At 37.0% G+C, this 24,879-nt stretch overlaps 1 protein-coding gene across 5 annotated transcripts in view; it reads left to right on the top strand.

Moving 5' to 3' along the window:
- The window catches only part of STXBP6 (syntaxin binding protein 6), a 95,003-nt gene extending 74,794 nt beyond the window's left edge, over nt 1–20,209 (top strand). For all 5 annotated transcript variants that reach the window (XM_030948787.1, XM_030948788.1, XM_030948789.1 and 2 more), the window contains 2 exons: nt 15,796–15,953; nt 17,114–20,209. In XM_030948787.1, the coding sequence (XP_030804647.1) occupies nt 15,796–15,953; nt 17,114–17,137 (182 nt within the window). In that variant the 3' untranslated portion in view covers nt 17,138–20,209. The remainder of the gene's footprint in view (nt 1–15,795; nt 15,954–17,113) is intronic.
- Nucleotides 20,210–24,879: the final 4,670 nt, after the last annotated feature.

Raw genomic sequence — 24,879 nt, 5'->3', positions numbered from 1 at the left:
GGTTTTAAGCTTTGTCCTACATCTACACATTGATATTTAACAATTGTTCTGCTGAATTAATCAAAATATTCTTGGAAACCCAAAATGATGGCACCTTTACCTTTGTGACCTTTTCAGGAGTTAGTAATGAATCATTATTTTTCCTCCAAGAGTAAAATTGCCAGTGTGAGAATGGTAATGAGTACTTTTTCCATACAGTATTACTCATCTTGGCTTACCACATTTGAGACCTGCTGAGCATATAGTGGTGTTTACCATACACAGCAAGATTAATGACTGACCAAAGGAGACAAACAAAAACTTGTGTTAGAAATTGCCCTGAGCATCCCAATCTAGTGGGTGGCATCCCTGTCCATGGTGGGGGTTTGGAAATTGATCATCTTTGAGGTCCCTTCCCACCCAGGCCGTTATATGACTCTGTGAATTAGGATGGGAAAAAAGACGATTGTTGCCCTCCCTTCTGTCAAATACCTGGTAGTTGATTGTTTATTTCAGTTCTCGCCTGAAAGACATTGAAAACAGTATGTATTTGAACATACTACTCTTGAAGACATTCACATGTAAATTAATTCTGATAGAAATGACTTTGCCCCCCAAAAATTTAAAAAACGAACAAAAAACAATAATAACAAAGGTAAGTTTTCTGCAATATCTGTTATTTTGGTGTTTTGCTGTTTTGAAATGACCGATCAAATTTAGCCCTGTTCCCATACAGAAACTGTTTTCTTTTCAGTTTATTTAGATATTTTTTGCCAACGTATGCCAAATACTCAGTTATTGTCATTCTAGAGGTTAAAATATTGGAAGTGTTTTCTGCTGCCTAAGACTATTTCAGATGCTTGCTCTTATGCCCTGCATATTCATGTCAAGATTAATTCTGCTTTGGAGTTTTACTTAACTATGTGTATTTTACTGATCTTAAACACATAAGCCATGTATTGAGATTCAAATTAATAAGAACAGCTGAGATCTTTTTTGAGATAGAAATTTGGCATATAATCTGAGCTCTAAATTAACTTCTAAAAGGGGAAACTTGTAAGAAAAAAAAAGTACATTATGTTCTTGCAAAATCTGTAGGGATACATAAATTGAGAAGGGACATTTATCATTATAAAGGTTGGTTCCTTTTTCTGATCTGTATGACTCTGAGACAAGGTGATATAGAAAACATTAAGCAACATATTTGCTTGACTTTCTGAAGATTGAAGGTTTAAGTAAGGTGTTCTCTTCAAGATACAGAATATTGCTGTTTGCCATAGAAATTGGATTTTTTTTTTTTTTATCTAGTTGTTAGATTTTGATGTTTACAGAGCCAGACTGGGGTTATGTGCCTTGTTGTAGTTACTAATTCTGAAAGTGTCTGATTGGTTAGACTGTCATTTAGTATAAATCTTAATGATTATTGAAAATATTGCTTACTTAAGTTAGAATTAATTTTATAAATGTATTAGATTAGAATTTAAAGTTTTACAAGTTTAAATATATTTTTTCATTTAGAAAGAGGGTAAAGATTGTGTTAATATGAAATTGATCCTAGTTAGGTATTTCCTTAATGTATAACTAATATACATTATACAGTAACAATCTGTCCTGGCATCAATGCAAACAATTAAGAACATTAATGGGAGAAGATAAGATTTTCTGTAAGGAATTTGTGACCTGTCCATTCATCTCTTAATCCTTGTTCTCTATATTCTCCAGAACTGCTAGAAATGTAAAACATAATTGCTTTTCTGTTTCTTTTAAGGAAGGAAAAAAACCAGTCCTGGGTGACAGACAAATGAAATCTGTAAAGGGGAAAATTAGTTCCTAATTTCAGTAATTTGATTAAACTTTAATACTGTTTTGATGTAGAAAGGCAGACATCAAATGCTATGATGGTGTTGAACCCTAGAAGAATCCCAAAGTCCAAAGTGTGTGAATGTATTTGGCTTGGAAAACTATAAATAACAGCCTTTTTTTTTTTTTAATTTGAACATTTATTAGCACTCAGGCCAGATCATGACCAAAAAAAAAAAAAAGTATAAAGAAAATAAGGAAGTCCTTACCTATGAAAATCCTACCTATGACAAGGGAAACTAGCCTGGCCTCATGTTGTGTTACAGGGCATGAACACTAGAGATCACATCCTCAAGGTGTACAGTTAAGATGAAATACAACTGCCTGGACTCATAAACTAATGATGATATTGATTAAAAGGTTGCAACATGTTTCAAATGCTCTCTGCAGGTACATGTTATTTGCTGTGCTTTCCTATAGAAAGGTGATGATAAGTAAGCTGAAAGTTGATGTTTTTCTTCTTTACTCATGGATTGGTCTTAGCACACCTGAGTTATGACACACTCAGTTTGTCAGTCCTGTCAGCCCACCTCAAGGACTTCTTGAGGCACTTCTTACCCAGAGGTGAAATTCATCTTGAATGTAATTTATGATCATAGTGGCAGAGCTATTCACTGCCAGTTTTACCCTGATTTCTTTTGCTAAGATATCTTTCACTGTTTTACCTCACCTAGCTTCATTAGTTTAGTGTTTTTGATAGATTTTGAAGGTACAAGTCTGATTTACGCATACTCAGTATATTTATACTTACATAGATACATTTTTGTATGGATAAAACCTAGGCTTAGGTTTGCATATATTTTTTACAGCATTTTGGAATTAATCAGTTTTTGCCTAAAATTAGATGGATGTCAGTTCTGTTTTGTGCTGCTGAGCATTACTTGATTGGTGAAAGCTATTTTCTGGTCACCTTTGTGTGTAACCAAGCAAGACCAGCCAGAGTTTTTTCATCCTATATAAAACTTCCTTTAATCTAGCTGACCTCTGATGTGGAAAGGTGATTGTCCATGTTCATAATGACTTCAGAACTATTAGAAATGTAAAATAGCATTGCTTTTCTATATCTCATAAAGAAGGAAAAAAAGCAGCCTTGGTTGATAGACACATTGGTAAAAGGGAAAAAATCCACCACCTGAATGCCCAGGTTTCAAAAACCTAATGTTTTGAAACATGTTTCAAGACCTAAAATCTGCCTTTTCTGTTCCTGCAACCTGGTATTTCCTATGTTTCAATGTTAGTTCACTGTTACATTATTTAATGCAGCATTTTTCCCAGTCTGGAAAGTGAATGCATGTGGTGCATCAATAGTAATAACTATTCAAAATACCTCTATGGAACATACTTTGTTGAATGAACCCAGATCCACTTCTCAATATTTCTGAACTTCTTAGACCCCTGAGAATAATTTTTGCATAAATTCTCAGGTTACTTGAGTCCAGAAAACTCAAATGAAGCATTAAATAACAGTTTTTTCTTAGTGACATTGCTCTGAATATTTGACCTCGTCTTGTTTGTAAATCACATAGCCACTCACTCAAATATGTTGCTGAAGTAAGCAGACAGATATTGTGCTTGATGAATTGCCGCAGAGTTATCATTTTCTTACCTTTTTGAATTTTAATTCTTTCGAGTCTGTCAGAAAGGATCTGTTTAAAGAATCACTTCTTGATCTTCTTATGAAAATCCTGTATACTATGTTTGTCATTATCAGTCCCTATAGAAATTATAAGGCAGTGGCATTACTATGTATCAGAACAAAGTCACTAGGAAGTGTGAATTAGCTTGTACTTGTTGTCCAGCCTTGTCTCTGTTCCAAAAATCATTCTAAACTTAGCACATTGTAGTTCCTCATGACTAGCAGGAATTCATTAGTGTTGACATTTTCAGTCTTCTGAGCTGCTTCTGCTGACACAAGTAGGATCAATTCAGTTTGTAAAATGACTGTCTTTCTACTTCGATAGCATAGGTCATTTCTCTTCTGAAGCATTTTAGAATTTTCTTTATCTTTCACGGTTCCCATATTGACATAAGAAAGTGGAAGACCTTGTTTGGATAGTCTTATTTACTAACATAAGAAACACTATTAATTTTTTTACTGCTGAACAATAAAATACTCCATATTTTCATCTCTTTCCTCCATTTCAATTCTGTGTACATAATTTATTTTTTAGTCTGTTGGCAATGCTGATTCTTAAGATAGCCCATTTTAATTCTAATTCTGTTTTCCATCCCTCGATATTAAGTGTCATTCTATCCTAGCTTATTTATATATATTCAGCATCCACATTGGAATAGAATGTTAGTCTCTACTCTTCTTTGAATTCAAACAAAAAGCTAGTTTTTAAGTGTCTAGGATCTTTCATTTGGTCTCCAAATGAACATGTATCTGAAAGTTTGCTCCTAACCCAGCTTTCTAAGCTCTTTAGATTTCTGACCTTGAAGAGGTAAATATAAGATATAGAACTGTAGACCATCTGTCTAGGTAGCAGAGAAAAATGTCTTCCAGACTACTTAAGCCATTTAAAAAATAACTCACAGAATTTCATTTCAATGACTTGATATTTTGATATTCATGGGTTAGCATTATTGTTTAGTATAAAATATTTAAGAATTAGAACACAGTGTCTAGTCTTGGTGATGTCTTAGGTCGAAGTGTGGATTTTTCAGAATTACTTACAAAAGGATTGTTTCAGAAGGCCCACTGTGGCATGATAGCAATTTCCTAAGTAGGTAATTTATTGATTATTCTGTCTCTCTCTTCACAGTATTTGAACTCACTCATAAAATGCAAAACAGATTGGATGTACATCACCTTCGCTCACTGTGGACTTTATTGCATTACATATTTTTCTTCATTAAAATAATATATAGTTGATGGATCTGTATAACATTTTCTGTTCCCTCTCCACTGCCAGGCCATTAGCATCAAATGGGTTTTTTCAATGTTTGCTTTTATTTATGTTTGGCAACAATACAAAATTACTACCTTGGCCAGGTGCTGTTTTTGCTAATCAGTAGATACACTCAGTTTGCACACCTGCATTAACGCTATTCTTTCTGTTTCCTTCTCCCCTCCTTCCTTCTCCCTTAAGGCTGGTGCTAAGGTGGTGCTTTAAAACTCATTATTGATTTGGTCAGGAAGGTACAGGGTGTGAAGTTCTCTACAGTGTTGACTTAAAGGCTGCCAGTTTGGAGAATCATTGCTGGCCTGGACAGGTTTTTAGTAGCATATGCTTTCACTTCAGACAAATTAAGGTCTTTCAGGCTCCCTTATTCCCCTTCTGGGACCATAGCAGACTTCTCTTTGTTCACTGTGAACTTGAGCTCACGGTTAGTTGGCTGTTGAGTACCTGGATACTGTGATTGCTCTACATTTTTTTTCCCCCATCTTAAAATGTAGCTTGCAAATCTAAGGAGCTGACATGGCTAATGAAAACAGAGGAAGAAATTTATCTCTGTTGTCAATAAGGCTTATCTTGTTTTGTTGCTTGCTAATGAAGATGCTGAACAGTCAGGATGATCATTTTGCCTCGTATATTCTCTGTAATTGGTAGGACCTTTTAAAAAGTATAATGTTGTGATGCACAAGGTGTTCTTTGTTGTTGTTAGAAATAACTTGCAAGCATCTGTTTAACTCCCAAGGTTATAGGTATTATTTAACTACTAGCAGGAATAAAATACACTTTTTCTTCATATTAGAGTTGAGATAAATTTGCCCTCTTTTTGTGCTAAAAGTACAGGATTTCAGATACACAAAAATAAATTGTGGGCAGATGTAAATAATGTTCAGAAGCTATGAAGTGACAAACTAGGGTTGTTTTAGAACATGCTACAATATAAAATATTATATGTTACTATGACTGATATTATAGGCTTTATTTAATGTGTTGCAAATCAGGAAGACTGAAAAGTATGGGGTCAAATCTGAATAGTTTTACTGAGGCTTAAAATGCATTTATAATATACTGGGTTTGGGTTTTTTTTTTTTTCCTTTTTCTGTCTTACATGCTTTGAACAAAATACCGGATTAGATGAATTTTTCGGTCTCTTTGCATCAGCACAATACACAATATTTGCCCGCCTTTTTATATTTAAATCTGTTCCTGGCCAGTTTTTTTATTGATGGATATTAAAAGATCCAGATGTGTCAGAAGTAATTGCCTAGCCCACATGGGAACAGGGGAAAGTACTGTAACCAGTTTAAATTTGAGATCACTTCTTACTCTGAAACCTGTATTTCTTTTCAGGGTAGAATAAGATTTTTACAAAGGTGGAACCGTGGATTTATTCCCTTGGGAGTACAATGATTCTTAATGTTGCATAATTGGTAAAGGCTAAATTCAGTGCAGAATATGTACCACTTACATCAAAATAGCTACCAGGCTTGGTAACTAATGCTTTTTGAAGGCTATAAACTTTCCAGATTCAGGTGCAAAGACTTACAGAAGTGTTTTGTTTACTTTCAAAGAAAGTGAAAGTCCATGGCAATCCTGCTGTCCAGGCTGTGAGACTTCTAGATTTTATGGTCAAATATAATTTGGGAAGTAAGTTATGTTTGAAAGATAAATTGAGAAGTTGATGTTCAGATTTAAGTTCAGATTCAAGTTTTCAAAGCTGGAAATTCAATGAAGATTGTACTTTTTATAAATGTTCTCTTTCCGATCACTTGGGCGTCCTTTCTGGATGATAATTGAAGTATTGAAATTATCTAGAGAACATTCAATTTGTGTGGAATTCATTAAGTTGTGAGTGTATAATCTTACAGGATTACAATCACAGAAGTACTGTTTCTATAATCTTCTACTTATTATCTCAAGCTGTTAAATAAGGCTTTCACATGGTTGTTTAAGATAGGTCAGTGAGAGATGTTTTTCTTCTGTTTGAGTCTTTTTAGTAGCTCTTCCCTCTTTTATTTGAGAGAGCTCTTAACCAAGGCTGTCAGCACAGCACCAATACGCATGAAAGGATGTGTAACAGTGAAGAAGGAGGGGAAGAATGTGTTTGTCCTGTGGACCTTCATAATCAGGTGTTGTGTTACAGATGTGATGGAAAGCCTTGGGTTAATGGTAGTCTAGGAAATGTAACTCTCTGGTAATGATGATTTCAACAAAACAAATGTGCTCAGCAAGGAGAGGCAGCTAATGGATGTGTGAAGTCCACCATTGGTTGAAACTTCATCAGTCGATGTTGAAATAATGTAGCATCCTGAGTTAGATGCTTAGACTTCACTTAATCCTTTATAATTATTGTGGTGTTTCTTGGGTATCATTCCAGACTAAGTTATTCCTTATTGTGAGCAGTTTCATGACAGTCTTAGCAGTAGAAGAGGTTTGCCTTCATGTCTTCAGTGCTGTGTTGCAGTAATGAGCAGCTCTTAGCTTTTTTTTTATGGCATAATTCTTTCTTCTAACAAAATGTATGATTTTGATTGGTGAATATAGCTAATATGTGGGAGTCACCTGAACCTTGACAGACTTCGGAGAAACTTTCAGATCAGCAAAACCTGTAATTGCCTCTTGAAGCTTTCTGCGGTCACTTGCGGTCACTTCATTCTAAAGTGTTGATTTCAGTGATTCAGTACAGTTTGGAGGTGAAGGAAGAGATTGAGTTTTTGTAAAATGCTGTCAATGTTCAAGTTGGTTTTTTATTGACAGTGGTTGATTGAAACAGATGAGAGTAATGTGCATAATTAGCAGAAAAAACTATTCAGACATAAACATACGTCAGTCATACCAGTCTTAGGTGACTGGGATGGTGCTAAAATACTGTCCGTAAATGTATAGCTCCTGCATTACCCTGAGGAAGGGTTGGCACAGCCAGTTACTCTCAGGTCAGATGCTGCATTTTTCATTTGGTGGTTTGCAGCCATTGCTCTTGACTGATTGCATCCTGACCTTGACCAGTTCTTACTCAGTTTTCATTCTTACTCATGAGCCGTAACTTTATTTTCAGTTTATCTGGTGAGAGAAGTTGGTGATTTTGAATATGCTGCTTAAGTAGCAAACACAGAATTTTCAAAGTCACTTACCTGATGGATAAATAGGAATGTGTTGACAAATACACTGTGTTCCATGCCTCCATTGTAGCAGGTTAATGCATTATGTTTCTCAATAATAATTAACACTACTTAAGCAGAAGCTCAATCAATAGTATTGACACAATGTCTGCAAGAACTACCTTTGTTTAGAAGAATCCTGTGGTTCATTTTCAGGGCATGTTGTTGTCTAAATCTCCTACCCACCCTAAAAGAAATGTCAATACTTTGGTGAATTCAATTTGAAACAAAACAACAAAATTGCATCAGGAGATGTGTTAACACTTTGGACTGCCTTGACAGGGAAAGTGTGTTAGGCTTTCTATTGGTTTTGGCTGGAATGGAGCTTGTTTTTCTTCATAACAGCCAGTACAGTGTTATATTTTAGATTTGTGACCAAAACTGTGTTGGTAACACACTGGTGTTTTAGGTGAGGTGTACTTACACAGTGTCAAGACCTTCATGGTCTCTTCCTTCTGTCTTGTCCCCCAGCAAATGGCCTGGGAGGGGACACAAACAGGGAATCTTACCAAAACTGACCAAGGAGATGCTCCATGCCATGTAACAGCATGCTCAGCAATAAAACTGGAGGAGAAACTGCCTTTTCCCAAGGTAGACGTTGCTCAGGGACTAACTGAGCATTAGGCCAGTGCTGAGTGTTGGCTGGTGACTGATTCTTTTTGCATCATTTTTACCATAGGCTTTCACTAAAAATAGATTTTTTTTCTCTTTTAAATATTAAATATAACTCTTCATAGTAGTCATTGGTTGGGGGATTTTCTTATTCTATATTAAATCTGTTCCATCATTCTGAATATTCCCTATGGAAAACTATTCCACTTTAGAATCAAAGTTGTTTGAATATTTCAGCTTGTGGTCATGAAGAAATGTAGTGAGTACAGCATTTCACTTATGGCAGAAATGTCTGGAAGGATTTAACAAAAAAAACCCTCACATTTTTTTCTTTATAGAATGACATCAATATCAGTAAAAATTGGCATGGGAGTTATCCCATTTCCAGTTATTTTACCTGTCAGCTGATCAAAATTGGCAAAGCTTGCAAGTTTTTTCAGTGTTCATGACTCTCACTTGTGACCCCAGGGGAGCAGGATTTAAGATTAATATTTAAATTTGCCAGCTCATTCTCAAAAGAAGCTTGCCATGGTGCGTAGCTGCTGTTCTTTGTTTTAATTACACATTCTGCTTCTTGTCTGGTTGGCTGTAATATGTGATCCTGCTGAATTCCAGAACTTTTCCAGAGTAAGCCTCTTTATTTATTACAAAATTGTCATAATGGGTAAATGGCACTTCACAGTAAGGTTTTTGGACATTATTGATTTTATACTCCCCAAGAAAATTACCCTTTCTAGAGAACAAATCAGACTTCCTTCCTCCAGGGTTTTGAAAGTTATTACATAGAAAGTTTTTTCACATTTGGATCTTCAGAGATGAAGTTTTCCCATTTTCTTCCCTCTGGAGATCCGAGGTCCCTTATTGGGCTAGAAGTCCAATCTCCTCATTTAATATTAATCATCATGATGGAATGTAATTTAATACTGATTTTAATTTATTGGGAAATATCTATAAGAAGATGTTTGCTTAAAAAGAATAAATTTGCTAAAAATGCAGTAAAAGTAACAGCATAATCCACATACCTTGCCTCCACCCCAAGATTAACAGCATTTTGACCACAGTAATGATCAGAGACAAATTCGTGTCTTAGAATGATGCAAAGATAATGCTAAAGTAATTTTTCTGATTCTACGGCTTGAAATTTGACTCTGTAATTAGTTAAGCTGTTCAAAAGTATGAATAATTTACATGAAATTGTTGCTGTGGAGTACTGAATAAAAGAAAATCTCAAGAGAGCAGGAGGTATTTTAGTTATCAAGATACCTCATCAATGAAAAAATCTTTTTCGTTTTACTCTAATGGTGCCTATGCCACTATTTAACATAAAAAGGCACTAGCATCAGAGATAAAACTTCCTTTCACTTACAACTGTAGCAGGAAAGCTTGTGCTACTTAACTGCCCATAGAAGAGATTTTTCTAGGGCCTTGCAGAACCATAATAAGGATTGGGTTTTTTTTGGTAATACAGCTGTTTCTAGATCTGCAAGCCACACTTGAGAAATGAGAATACACTGTGTTTGCTAAGCAATAAAAATACTGAACTGTTGAACCCTTAATGTTATTCAGGTAATTTATTTTGTCATGTTTTGGGGGCTTTTTTTGCTTGTTTTTTAAGACCTCATATTCACAACATGATTAAATTTTATTTCCTATGGTCTGCAGAAGTCATTCTGTTCATGTGCTTCTTTCAGCTTTTTGTCAGCTAATTGTCTGCTGTGTTTCAGGCTATGTTGATTTTCTTTCATTTTTGTGTTTCTGGTTTGCATATATTTAAATATGGAAGTTAAAACACCGGAAATCATCCAGATGTATTTGATATGTTCGAGATGATACTTCTTGAGCTAAAAGTAGGGGTGCTTCTTTTTTTGGAGAAGTTTATGGAAATAATTTAGTCAAGGTACATATAAAGATACTCTTTGACTCACGAAAACCCCAAAGCCACGAATAGTATTGTAGACTTGGAAAATATATTAGTTAAGTATCACTATATATTTGTTTTGCTCTGAAAATTTTATTGAAAATGTCTGCTGGTTCTTGCATTTTTGTAATTTTCATAATTGTCCACTGATTTTTGTTAACATCTTCAGAATTTTTTTGAAACATAAAGAACATTCAAATCTGATCTGTGGAAAATGTATTTAGTCTTGTATTTTGGTTTTTATAGCAGCATTGTGGTTTAGGAATGGTATTCCTCTCTCTAGTGCTCCAAGCAAAACTGTGACAGCATTCACTTCCCCTCCCCCTCCAGCAGAAAGCACAAAAGGCAAAGATTAGTGCTTGAGATAAGAAAAATTTACTGAAAACCACAATGAGAAAATTAACAGTAACAGCAAGAATACTAATTACAAATAATCAAAGCTAACTGCATTTATTTCCTTCTCGGAAGTAGGTAGTTGCTAAATGCTTTATTAATGCATGTACAATTAAAATTGAGTACTCGTGTTTGCAAATCAGTCGATGTAGAGTTTGATCACTAATCTAAAGATAAATCTCTGCATTGAGCTGAAATATATTTGATATATAGAGAATGCGATGAACCTTTTATGAATGTGTGATAAAACAAATGATGCAATCTAAATAATGGTATCTCTAGAGACCAATTAGTTTCTTTGCATACTTGATTATGACAGAATTCCTGTGTCTTTCAGGTATTGGGCATGGTGGCTAAAGGATGTATTTTTCATTGTGCATGATAAAAGTCCTAAAGCTGACTTCTTGGGGTGTAAGAGCCTCTCAATACAGCTTGAATTGTAGAATATCCTGAGTTGGAAGGGACCTACAAGGGTTATCAAAGTTCAGCTCCTGGCTCTGCACAGGACACCCCAGGAGTCACACCATGTCTCTGAGAGCATTGTCCAAATGCTGCTTGAGCTCTGTCAGGCTGGTGATGTGACCACTGCCCAGGGGAGCCTGTCCACTGCCCAAACACCCTCTGGGTAAAAAACCTTTTCCTAATATCCAAAATAAACTGAAGAGGTCAGTCAGTGCCTGCCCCTCATCTTCCCCTCAGGAGAAGTTGTAGACTGCTGTGAGTTCTGACTTCAGTCTCCTTCAGGCTGAACAAGCCAGGTGACCTCAACCACTCCTCGTATGGCTTCTCCTCTAGATCCTTCACCACCTTTGTAGTCCTTCTTTGAACACCCTCTAATAGCTTTACATCCTTTGAGTGTTGTGGTGCTGAAAACTGCAGACAGGACTCGAGGTGAGCAGAGCAGGACAATCCCCTCCCTTGCCTGGCCAGTGATGCTGTGCCTGATGCCTCCCAGGACAGGGTTGGCCCTCCTGGCTACCAGGGCGCTGCTGGCTCAGATTCAACTTGACATTGACCACGGCACTGCTCTCCAGCATCTTGTTCCTCAGTCTATACATAAATCCAGGGTTGTTTCATCCCAAGTGCAGAATCCAGGACTTTCCTTAGTTGAACTTCATGTAGCTGGTGATTGCATGGCCTTCTAATTTGTCAAGGTCTTTCTGCAGGGCCTCTCTGCCATGATGGGAGTCAACAACTCCTCCCAATTTAGTATTGTCCGAAAACTTAGTATACATCTGATTCCTGCATCCAAGTCCTTTTTGAAGATGTTGAGAACTGGGCCCTGCAGAACCCTACTAGTTACAGGTCACTAGCCTGGTGTCACCCCATTCACTGTAACCCTTTGCACCTGAGCCATGAGCCAGTTGCTCACCCATCATATGATCTGTTTATCCAGCTGTGTGCTGGACATTTTGTCTAGAAGGATACTATGAAAGACAGTATGAGAAGCTTTACTAATGAAATCCTAAAGGAATCCATCAACATGGAAAACATCTCTCAGGATATTTTGAATCAGAGTAGTTACCTCCTGAAGAACAGCTTAAAAGTTTTGCAGGTTGTAGATTATTTATTCATAAGAATGATTTTCCAGTATGTCCAGTGCAAGGTTTGCTATTCCTGCAGTGGTACTAATACAGGGATGAGGCATAGTCAGTCATACCAGCAACCACCTACACATGCTCTAGAAATACACTGATGAAATTCCATAGACTATTGACATGTGGGTTTCTGTGTTGCTCATAGATAAGAGCAGACTTTTTTTATTGTTTTACTGACATTCCATTGGTAAGGATACTCCAGAAGTAGTTCTTAGGAACAGTCTCAGAATAGCAGCTTCTCTGCAAGTCACTGCCTATGAGAAAATACAGCAGATCTTACCTGGAGAGAACACAATATTGTGTTAGCTAGAAGGAAAAACAGTTACTGTCACTGTGCCAAACTTTCAAGTTCATTCTTCTGTGCTGAAAATAATGTGGAGTAATAGATACCAATCTTTGGCCACAAATCTACAAACAGTTTTAGGAGTATAGAAAATAAGGAATATTCTTAAGAGTAGAGAAAATGAAAAATATTTTTGTTCTGTAGTTTCCTATTGACATGACAGAAGGTCAGAAATATGTTAGTCTGCTCCCCAACACATTTTAAGACTTCAGAAAATACTTAGTTTTATAGATACTAAGTTTGTCCATGTAGCCTGCTTTCCTTGAATTCAGCAAAGGCTTTGTGATATTGTAAAAAACCAATTTAATTCAGTGTTGTGAGCTTTCAAAACTCTTGTCCTAGAGAACTAACACTATACAAGAGGCCAAAGCCATTAGATCACACCACCAAAAAAGGAAAACTATTTCCAGTGCGGTGTTGCTCAGTACATGTGTTTATTTGAAAAGCTGCCTGAACAGAAGCCAAAATAATAATCTCCTTTAAAAAATTATGAACAAAATAGCAATTGACTGAAAAGTTTCAAAGTAAGAAAGTGTGCAGGATGTGAAGTTGTTTGGTTTTACAATCAAACTCCTCAGTGTCTGAAGGGAGATCACTTGAAAAGATTAATTTCTGTATCTGCAAAGTTCCAGCTCACAGTATTGTTAGATATTAATCTCTTCAACAAGAATGCCAGCTATTATATTCCTTTTCTAAATGCAACAATAGGAAAAAACCCCAAACCTGTAGCAGTTCCACATCTACTTTTTTTCTTTTTTTTTAACTCCTGATGTGCAAAATTTAACAATATTGGTATTTGGGAGGCCAGAATGTTCTTTTATGGCTATTTCTCATATTGACTCATCATCTGTGAGTCACTTTGTGTAGGTTCTTAAGTCTCTCCCTCACCTCCATAGTTTAATACTAGTTGAGTTTTAGCTTAAAATTGTAAGCCAATTTTCTTTATCTCAGGAATTCCTGCATATGCAGCTTGTACCGTGCTTCACAGGCTACTCAGGGCAGCCTTTAGCTTCACTATTCATTGTTTGTTTGGCCTTTCTAAGGAAAGGATTATTATTTGAAAACTGAGTCTGAAAGGATTGTTTGTTCTTCTTTTTTCTAATGAAACTGTGAGCTAGTTTCAGCTGTGTTAATTTTTTTTCTCAGTGGCTGGTACAGGGCAATGTGATAGATTTGTGGTGAACATGGTGTTGATAATATGGAGATTTTTTGTTATTGCTGAGCTGGGCTTGCACAGAACCAAGGCCTTTTCTGCGTTTCATACTGGCCATGCTGGCAAGGAAGTTGGGCCTGCATGGGAGGTTGGTGGGAGGAGACACAGCTTGGACAGCTGAGCAAAGGGATATTCCAGACCATGTGACATCATGCTCAGTGCATAAAGTGAGAGGAAGAAGGAGGGAAGGGGAGGAAGTTTGGGATAATCACATTTGTTTTCGTGAGGAACTGTTTCTGTGTGATGGGTGCCTGCTCTCCTGGAGATGGCTGAACCCCTGCCTGCCCATGGGAAGGAGTGAATTAATTCCCTGTTTTACTTTACTTTAGTGCTTAGCCTTTGCTTTCTCTATTAAACTGTCTGTATCTCACCCCATCAGTTTTCTGATTTTTACCTTTCTCTCCCCAGTCCTGCTGGTGGGAGAGTGAGCAAGGGGCTGTGTGGTGCTTGGTTGCTGGCTGGGGCTAAACTACAACAAACTAGTAGCCCTTTAAATTGATGTTTGGATTTGATTTTTTAACCCGAGAATATTTTTGAAGTAGGTACACTTCCTCAGATTAATGATAAAAGCAGTCAGCATGTTTGTGTCTGTTTTCACTTGTCTTTGTATGCTGGTAAGAGCAACAGAGTTTAACAGCAGATTTGCTGTAGTGCTCACTTTGAATGAATTTGTTTCATACCTTTACCACAATAACTCATTTAAGAGCATTATATATTTGGTTTCAATGCTGTGGAAAAAATGAGGACAGCCAGGACTACCAGGATATCAATCCCAGCCAACATGGATTTATGAGAGGAAGGTGCTGCTTGACTCTGCCGATGTCCTTGTATGACAAAGTGACCTGTTCAGTAGATGAGGGGAAAGCAGTGGATGTTGTTTATCTAGACTCAGTAAAGTGCTTGACACTGTCTACCACAGCATCCTTCTCAATCAGCTGGCTGCTTGCAGCTTGGATGGGTGGACTCTTTGATGGATAAAAATGTGGGTGGATGTCCAGGCCCAGAGAGTTGTGGTGAATGGAACTAAATCCAGTTGGCGCCCCGTCACTAGCAGTGTTCTCCAGGGCTCCATTTTGGTGCCAATTCTGTTTAACATCTTTATTGAAGATACGTATGTAGTGATTGAGGGCACCCTCAGCAGATGTACAGCGATACTAAGATGGGTGGGAGTGTTGATCTGTGGAGGGAAGGAAGGCTCTGCACAGGGATCTGGACAGACTCAGTCAGTGGGCTAAGGACAGCAGCATGAGGTTCACTAAGGCCAAGTGCCAGGTGCTGCGCTTGGGTCACAGCAATCCCAGGCAGTGCTACAGGCTGGGGCAGAGTGGCTGTCCTGCAGAAAGGGGCCTGGGGTGCAGGTCAGCATCGGGATAAGTGTGAGCCAGTGCTGAGCCCAGGTGGCCAAGAAGGCCAGTGGCGTCTTGGCCTGTATCAGCAATCGTGTGGCCAGCAGGACCAGGGCAGTGACCATTGCTCTGCACTCAGCACTGGTGAGGCCACACCTCAAGTACCACGTTCAGTTTTGGGCCCCTCACTTTGAAAAAGGCATTGAAGTACTGGAGTGTGTCCAGTGAAGGGCAGCAAGGCTCTGGGAGATCTAGGGAGCTTGTCTTTTGAGGAACAGCTGAGGGAGCTGGGCTTGTTTAGTCTCGAGGAGGCTCAGGGGAGATTTCATTGTTCTCTGCAAACACCTCAAGAGAGATTATAGTGAAGTGAGGCCAGTCCAAATGGCAAACCAGCTCTAGAACATTATAAATTAAATTAATTGTATTTATTACAAAGCATATATATCCTGAGTACTCTAATGGCTTCTTGGTGTTGCAGGAAACAGCATACTGCATTCAGCAGCAGACAGTGTAACAAGTGCAGTACAGAAGGCAAGTCAGGCCTTGAATGAGCGTGGTGAAAGGCTAGGTCGTGCAGAAGAAAAGACAGAGGAGCTGAAAAACAGTGCTCAGCAGTTTGCAGAAACTGCACATAAGGTAAGATTTCAGTAGGATAAAGTCAGATATTTGGCTGTCATAGTTTCTTGAATGAAAGCATGTATCTATACTTTGTTGTATAAAGGCTTGAACTTAGCTCAGGGTACATATCAAATCCTCTTTGTGACACCTTCTTCACCTTCTTTGCCTCTAAAAAGTCCCTTCCATTTGTTGGTGACTGCTCAGGATCTCAAAGTTATAAATTCTGTAAAATAAAAACTTCTCAGAGTTGCCTGCCAAAGACACATTTAAAAAACAATTCTGTTTGAGGAAAGAAAGGAGAGTGTTGGTTTAAGTTCTTTAGTGCTTAAATGCAATTCTAGTATATCACTCAAACATTAATTTCTTTTAAAAGTGTGTTTGTAACCATATCTTTGAGTATCAAAGGTTTATGACAGTTTAGTTTGAGTCATTTATTGGTCATCATTTCACCATTAGCAAATGAGTGAATTTTAACTGCTGCTACTAGTTCTATTTTCTAGGTGATTTCCCAGACAGTTCACTCATCTCAGTTTTGTTAGCATGCTATTATCTACAGATAGCAGTTTTTTATTATATGGAACCTAACCCTAAGCTCTCTGCCTGGTTTGCAAAGTGCGTTTGTCTACGCATTTTTTACCGGTTTTAACTCGCTTCATCTCTTTCTTCTCCCTCTCATTCCCAGTTAAGTGCATTTTTGAATTATTTGAAATGGAAATAATTGGTAATCACAGAGGTGGAAAAGCAATCAGTCCTTTATTTTTCATCATTTTGTAGTGGCAGAGCTCCTGAATAGGTGTTTTAAATTACTTGTCTAGAATTTCTGATTGTAGTTAATAATCAAAATCATTGGGTCAAAATTACTATTCTTTTAAGCATGTCTTTGTTTCTGGTGTCTTGCTCTAGCCTTCCTCACAGACAGCAAAATAATGGAACATTGGGAAACAGAGCTGGGAAAGCAGATAAATCCTGCCTCCTCAGCATGGCAGAGAGAGGCTTTGCCTGTGTGTCCCAGGAAGGGGAATGACTGTATAGTTCTATGCAAAGAAGTTAATGGATTTCAGGCATCTTTTGAAGAATTTGTCTTACAAACTCCTCTTATCCACACTAGCCACATTAGGTTGATACAGCTGTCATTCTCAGCGGTATCTCTTTAATTAATTTTTTTATTTCTTTTTCAGCTTGCCATGAAGCACAAATGCTGAGTTATTGCCCAAAGTTGAAATCTTCTCAAGAGAAGTTGAAAAGGCTACAATCAGCAACTTTTACAGGAGATTCAGTCTTCTGTGTGCTTTTTCCTTCCCGTTCAGTGGAGATGCATTCTTTCAGTTTCTGTGCAGGAAAAAGTGTTGCGTTTCTACTTTTCAGACTTCCTTCTGTTCCTCTTTTTTAATATTGCTACACAGTCCTGCAGTACTTTCTGCCTGTGTTTCAGTTGTTACAGGAGTGAAAGCAGACATTGAAAAAGGACCAAATGACAAGCTGATCAGGATTAAAATAGTAATATTCTTCCATGGTTGTACAAAAAGAAAGATTGAACTGATTGTGGACATGTGTGTGAAAATAAAATCCAAAGAAGGGGTGTAATTTTCTTCATTTAATGTAGCATCAGCAGAATGTGAATGAATGTTAGAATTAAACATCTGGGGTTGTAGCTATAATGGAGGACAAACTCCTTTGTCCAGGGAAACAGAAAAAAATTGTTTCTTCTAATGTAGGAAGCGTTGCATGTTTACCAGCATTCAGAAGTGCATATCTGAATTTCATTCATATCAGCATTTTACATGTTCCTATTTTCACTTTCAAACTGATTATTTGAATAGTATGCTGAAACCTAGAGAATGTATGCTTGAGGTTTCAAAATAGAGGAAAAAAGTAATTTTTACATCTATATGCACATAGCTGTGCCTCAAACACAATCTACAATTCAGCAATCTTGATATAAAATAGCATTTCCTTTTACCTGTGATTGTGTGGCTAAAGGCCCATGAAAATGAGAATGCAAAGGCCTGGGAAGATAAGAGTACACTATTTTCAAGACATCTGTTTTTCATAAATTCTACAGTTTTTGGAACACTTCAGAAATGTGTCTGATTTTAATGCCTTCTCTGTTAGCAAGTTGTCTGATTTTTTAATATAGAGGCTTTCAAAAAAGCATGTCTTGGTACACTAGAATCAACTTCTAGTTTGAGTCTCAGCTTTCAATATGTTTTCACTGGAAGGATGACTCTATTTCATCTGTATTCATTATATGCAATATATGCACTGTGTTTCTCTTACAAAAATAAGTAGGTTACCTTTTTCCTTCACAGCTGTTTCCTTAATATTTTTAAGATGGTATAATCTGCTACAAGAATGAAAAGGGAAAAAAAAGAGAAAAAGATGTTTTTTCTTTTCTTAAACCAGTAAGCTAGAAAATAAATCCTTGCAGAAGGTACAGCCTTCATCTTCTGAAAATGCCTGCTCTTCATTTTCACCCTCATCTTACCAGAGAAAAGCTGGCATTATGTGAATGTACTGTATTCATTGTAGAATATGATTTTTGCATTATTAATGACAGAACAGTCTAAAATCCTCAGAGCAGTGCTTGTAAGAGAGATAAAAGCTACTGTAGTAATTGAGAATATTTTACTTACTGCAAGCTGAAGTAACTGAAAATTTCATGGAAATGCCCATTTCATAAAAAGATGCTTGCCTTTAGGAAAGTATTCTCATTTGAACTGAGGACACTGTCTAGTTAGCTGATTGCATTCAAACTTAACATCTGCTTTGGTTTTGGGGTTTTTTTCCCTGTAATTTAAACAGTTTTGTATGAAGCTTTTTATTTAATTTCACACTGGGAGTTGAGAGAATGGGTCATTTGTGTAGTACCATAGGATCATTTAGCTGTATTTAGCACCAGCTCCAACAGTTACCAAATCTAGCCCCTACTGAAAGGGAATTTGGCCGCTTCTGTTATAAATCAGAACAGGTTCATTAACAACACAAGTTCTGAACACTCTGTTGAGCTGTGTGTAAGTAATGCTTGCCCTGGAAATGTCTGAATGCTATTGTAATGACTGGGTATTTCTGCAATTAACCAAGGAAAAAGTCTCTGTTTTTTAAACCGAAGTTAAACTTCTGCTAGATACAAAATGTTAGGCTATTTTTTTTTTAAGATGGATTATAGGTCAGTCAGGGAGAACATTTTTGACCACATAGCAATCTTCTTGTCATATTTTCCATTCTTTTAAAACTACATTCTGCTGCTAACCTCACAAGTCTCTCTCGAGAGAAGGAAGTAGATTCTGAGCTGCTGTCATCAAGCCAGTCCTCTACACTTGCAAATAATTAGAAGAAATATCTAAAACCCAGGTCAGATAAACCTGAAAATAATTAATTGTCTAAATTTAGATTAAAAGGCATATATTTTTGAGTGTTTACATAAATATCAGCTGGACAGGACAAGATCATAATTGCACTGCTAAGTTCCAGACCTCTTGTGAGCTGAACTGTACTGAAACATTGGTTTAGTCTCACCTGAGTTTTTCAGCATTATGGGTTGTTTCATATCTTCCAGTTAAGTGTATGGTTTTCATCATAACTCAGGACTTTAATCCAACCATCAAAAGCCATTTACTATGGGAACTTTAGGTAACCTAAGTCTTCTGAATGAAGGAAAAGTGCTTTGTCTGTTTACTTTGTTCTTTCTGTTAATTAAACTACAAGGTTTGCTAGTTTTTAGGAAAAAAAAATCAAGGTGTATAAGTGTTTATCCAAAGGTAAATCTTAGAGCATTGCAGTTTCCTTCTGGAACTTAGCTTGTAGTGTATAGAACCTAGTATTATTAGTCATGTACATAACATATAATATGATTCAGGTTAATGTTTCATATGAAAGAATGTATTTGTAAATTGTAACAATATTACTAGTTCCTTTATCTTTTTAAAGTTCTAAACAGAATAAAAATTATGTATTGTTAGACTTGACTGCTGTACTGCAAACTCTGTCTTAAAAGGTTACTTTTGTGTCTAGCAAAAGTTGTGTATTATGTGAAATATTAACAAAAATGTGTGCTCTTAAAACTGATCTTAAAGGTAGGTAGGTTTTGTCATGTTTTGCCAGAATTGTAATACTTGCTGATATCTATTGTAACCAGTTCCTTGGAAGTTCTCAAAGATGTAGAAATTATTTTGTGCCATTCTGAGGAGAGAAAAAAAAAAAAAAAGTGGGACCTGCTCTCTACTCACTACTAGAAACCCTGATTTTTGTCATTAAATACTTTACTGTAATGAAAACTGTGTTTGGATTATTTGAGTTCTCTATTCAAAATATGAATTGTTCTTGAGTTAGGTTTTTGTATTTCACTCTAGCAAAGTTATATTGAATCTCAGCAAAACCGAGTAAAAATTATTTTCTGGTATAGTGATAAAAATTTTCTCTAGAGAACTGTAATTAAAAGAGAAGTAGTGGAAACTAGGTTAAAGCATTTCCTGTCAAAGCAGATGCCAAAAAATAATTGCTATAGGTTGAAGTTAGCATCCTACCTAAAGGCTGTGTAGGCTAAAAAGAATCCTGGTAATTTACTTTGCATTCCTATGAAATGCTTATTCTCAAGTTGTTAATATCTTCTTTTGGCTATCTAATTTTATTGATTTTTTTTATCAAAGCACAAGCAATTTTAATTACCCTATAAAAATAAAACTATAAAGGTAGAATTTGTCTACACACAGAGAAGCAATCCCTTGGATTCAAATGAGGTCTACTTGCATAAGAACCATATCCAATACGAACTGCCTTTGCTGCCATCTCTCTTTTCAGGCTTAAATGTGCTCCCTGTGATCGTAATCTCAAAAATTTCTTGTTGACAAGTACTGTCAACTGTTCAGTTATTCTGGTTACTAGGTAAGTTTTGCTTGAATTCATGTTATCCATGGATGTTGAATACCATACATCCCCAATGCCCAACCTGTATGAACCTCTTGGTAAAAGAAATAGATCTCAGGTGGATCAGAAGCTAATTTCATCTGGACAGCATTTTGGTGTAGATTGAACAAAATGTTCAGTTCATTTTCAAACATTCTTGTAGATCAATTTCACCATGTCATTTTTTAAATTTATGTTACGACTTTCATAACTTAGCAGCCTTATTTGTTGCTGTGTATAACTTAAGGAAAAGATGATAGGGCTTTGTTTGTCATCTTTGATTCATGGAAGAAGCTCAACCATGGATGTTTGCTGATTCAGTATGTTAGTTTCCTAAGTAAAATATATGTTAGTATGTTCCTGAATGGATAATATTCGACTGAGAAAATTGTTCTTCAGCTACAAGTCATGGCATCTATGAAGATACAGATACACACTACTTCAGGGAGTGAGCAAGAGTGCTGTCCACGCCTCACAAAGGATTGCAATGTCTCAGATTAAAAATGGCTTTCTCTTGTTTCAAAGTTAGTTCCCCATGGAAGTGATCAACTACTACTGGGGTAAGACATTAATTTATATAAACAGTAACTTCCCTAATAATTTCAAAGCAGCAACTTCTGCTTCATGGCACATCATTACAGCCTGTTTTGTGCATCATCTGGAAGCACTGAACGGTATTTAATGTCTCTTTCATTTATAGTTTTTCTATTTGAGCTGTTACTGTCTTTTTTTCTGCTGCCACCTCATGCGGTCTAAATTGTGGCAACATTTTTTAGTGATGGTGGCTAGCTTTGGCAGGGGTTGACATGGGATTACAGGTCCAAAAAGTATTTCATTATTTATTTTTACAATAACTGAACAAAAGTAAACTGAGGGTAAAGGTCTGTTGCATGGAGGCAGAGTATTATGTTAGATCTCCAATGTTCAGGGCCAGTATCCAGAGTAGAAAAGTAACCTTGTTAACTAAGCAAGTGAGGTGGCTTTAGAAGTGTAGAAAATACATATCAAGCAAAGTACTAATTGATATTTCAAACAGTTTCAGAGGTTTCTGGTAGCTAAAAGTGTGCCAACTTATGCAGAGGACTTGAAGACTGTCTTGTGCTGAAGTTCTGTTGGTGCTACAGAGGAAGAAATAGTTTTTATTTGTGTCAAGTATTTTTTCCTGTAAAGAGAAAGAAAACGTGGTAAAAAATAAATGAGAAAACAGTGATAGTGTTTCATACTGTATTGAAAACAAACTCTTCAACATATGCAACTAGCAATAATCATGCTGAGTTGCAGCCAAACCAATTGGGTTTTTTTTCCCATTTCAGAAAGAATAGGCATATGAAAGCTTTCTTTGCCTTGGCATGATGCTGGAACTAGGACTTCTGCAGAAAGCACCTTTACTTGTCAGAAGTATTAAGATTTTAATGAGAATCCTTTCCAAAACTTTCACTGGTTTTATGAAAAATAGCGTTTGGAAACACTTACTTGTTTCTGTGAGAAAACATAGAATAAGGAAACATAAAAGAGAGAAGGCTATTAGATTTAACTTTGCTGCATTTATTTGAGGATTGTAAAAGACTAGTCAAAAGCATGGCACCATTACTTTTTAGGAATAAGGAAGTTTTTCATGCTGCCAATCTGCCTGAACCTGAGGAGAGGTTGTGCAAGATGAGGGACAGATTGGAGACTCCTGCATCACCAGGTAAGCAAATCGGATGAGATGATGAGGTAACTTCTGAGAGAGTCCCAGGGAAGAGGAGAAACATACCCCTTATTTGGGAAGACACTGCCATCACTCCCAGTGTGTGTCTTCCCCCCGCTTCCTTCTTGCCCCAGCTTTTTATATGCTGAGCACAAAACTGCATGGAGTAGGATTATCCCTCTGGTCAGCTGGGGTCAGCGTCCTGCTTGTGTCCCCTCCCAGTTCATTGTTTAGCCTCAACCTCTTTGAGGTTAAAGAAGCAGAAAAGGCCTTGACAATGTGCAAGGCCTGCTCAGCAATAACTAAAATATCGCTCAATTATCAGCACTCTTTCCAGCACAGATTTAAAACACAGCCCCTTACTTGTTACTATGGAGAAAATTATACCAGCCAAAAGCAGCAGACTGTTCAGGGTTTTCTCACAAATGAGTAAAGAACCATTTGCAATTTTAGCAGCAATTTTCTTCAGGACAGTTCTGAGGTGTTTTAAACCTACATAGAGAGAAATGTGAGTGCCCTTGGTCTTTTACCTGTTCTTTTCTGGTGCTTCCTCATGTGCACTTGTTCAGTATTTGAGACAAGCTGAAAACAGGTCTGTTAAAAGTCAGAGCAATGAAACTGCATGACAGGTATTATTCTTCACTGAGGCCATGAACAATTGCTGAGCTTCCAGTGTCTGAGGGAAATAATAGCTGTATATATAGGGTCATTTGTAAGACAGATGGCTGAGAAGGGCACCATTTATCTACCAGGCAAGGTTTCACAACTTTTGGCTTCCATTCTTGTCAAAAGCATCATTAATGTGTTAGCTATTTGCTAATCACCTAAACTTAGGTGATGTTAGATTAATTTTTTTTCTCCAAGTCTATTCTAGGTGGCAATCTCTGCAATAGCACTGAAAAAGGAAAGGGAGGTGGGGAGAAAGAGGTTATGTGTTTATATTCATTGACTGGGTAGGCTTCATAGAATCTGTTCCTCTGTCTAGCACAGTACTTTTGCAAGGTTATTTATGGCTTCCTTTAATACCCCAACTGTCCTTCCTAGTTGCCACTTTTGAATAGTCTTCAATATTCAGTGTTGTGTTTTTGCCATATTGCTCACTTGAAAATATCTCATCCTAAGGGGTGGCTCCACAGCTGAACTATCAGGATTTCTAAGGCCAACATGAAGTACAATCTTTAGCGTTTGCTCTTTGGTGTTTGAATAGCTCCTCTTTCATTATTTATTAACTGCAGATTGTTGCTGTTTGTAGATGAAGATGTAGGCATGTACTGCACACGAAATGAGGATACTTCACAGCACAAGGGCAAATTTGTAGTGAAGGTGTTTCAGTATACCTGAAAAATTTAGGATAAGATTTTGCAGTCAGAAATTTGGAGTGCTGTATCACCAGCTGAAGTGTTTCTTCCTTATGCTTGTGAAAGGCTTTTTTTCCAAAGTCTGTGATGAAGCTGTAATAAATGATACAAGGTATTTATCTTAAACATAGCAGATTTCACCCTACAAGATTTCAAAAAGAAATATCAAATTTGTTTCATATAAAATAAGCCCTGGAAGTAAGTAATATACAGTAAATTCATGGACCAAAGTAGAATTGAGATCTGAGAATATAAACTCCAGTTTCTCCAGTCCTAATCAAAAAGTTCAGGATTATAATGAAATAATTCTAGTTTCTGGATTTGTTAAAAAAAAAAAATCAGATACAAAAGCATGCTTCTCTCTGTCTTGCTTTAACCCCTCTTAGTAACCAAGCAATCTTCCTCCAGTGAGATTGGGAGAGAACCTGAAGAATAAAAGTTAGAAAACTGTGGGTTGAGATAGAGGCAGTTTAATAGATTAAATAAAAACCACACACACAAGAAAGACAGACAAGGAATTAATACACCATCACTTGTCATTTATATTGCAAGAGTTCCATATTAGTGTCTCCTATCACAAAAGTTTCATACCGCCTTGATGTTTCTCATAGGCAGCTCCTCTAGGCACTGACTCTTCCTTGTCCTCACAGCAGCCAACTGACTCCAGTTTCCCCCTCAACCAACCCATACACCCTTTTACATTCTTCTTATTGGCTACAGCTGTGGCCTGTTAAAGTCAGGCCTGCTCCTAATCCTTAATAATTAACCCAGCTGCTACTCTTTAGGGGTAAGATTACTTTATATACTACCTTTACTTTCTTATATGCTATCCTCCTACAATCACTCCAAATGTCCCTGCCTGCTCCTTCTTCCCCTGGCTTTATGTGCTGTGTGACACCATATGGTCTGGAATATCCCTGTGGTCCCGGTTGTGTAGTTGGGGTCCCAGCTGTGTCTCCTCCCACCCCCAGCCCCCCCACCAGCCTGGCAGTAT

The sequence above is a fragment of the Camarhynchus parvulus genome, chromosome 5 (genome assembly GCF_901933205.1).
Source record: "Camarhynchus parvulus chromosome 5, STF_HiC, whole genome shotgun sequence".
NCBI lineage: Eukaryota > Metazoa > Chordata > Aves > Passeriformes > Thraupidae > Camarhynchus > Camarhynchus parvulus.
Note: the sequence above shows the minus strand (reverse complement) of the source record. Positions and strands in the feature narration are given on the sequence as shown.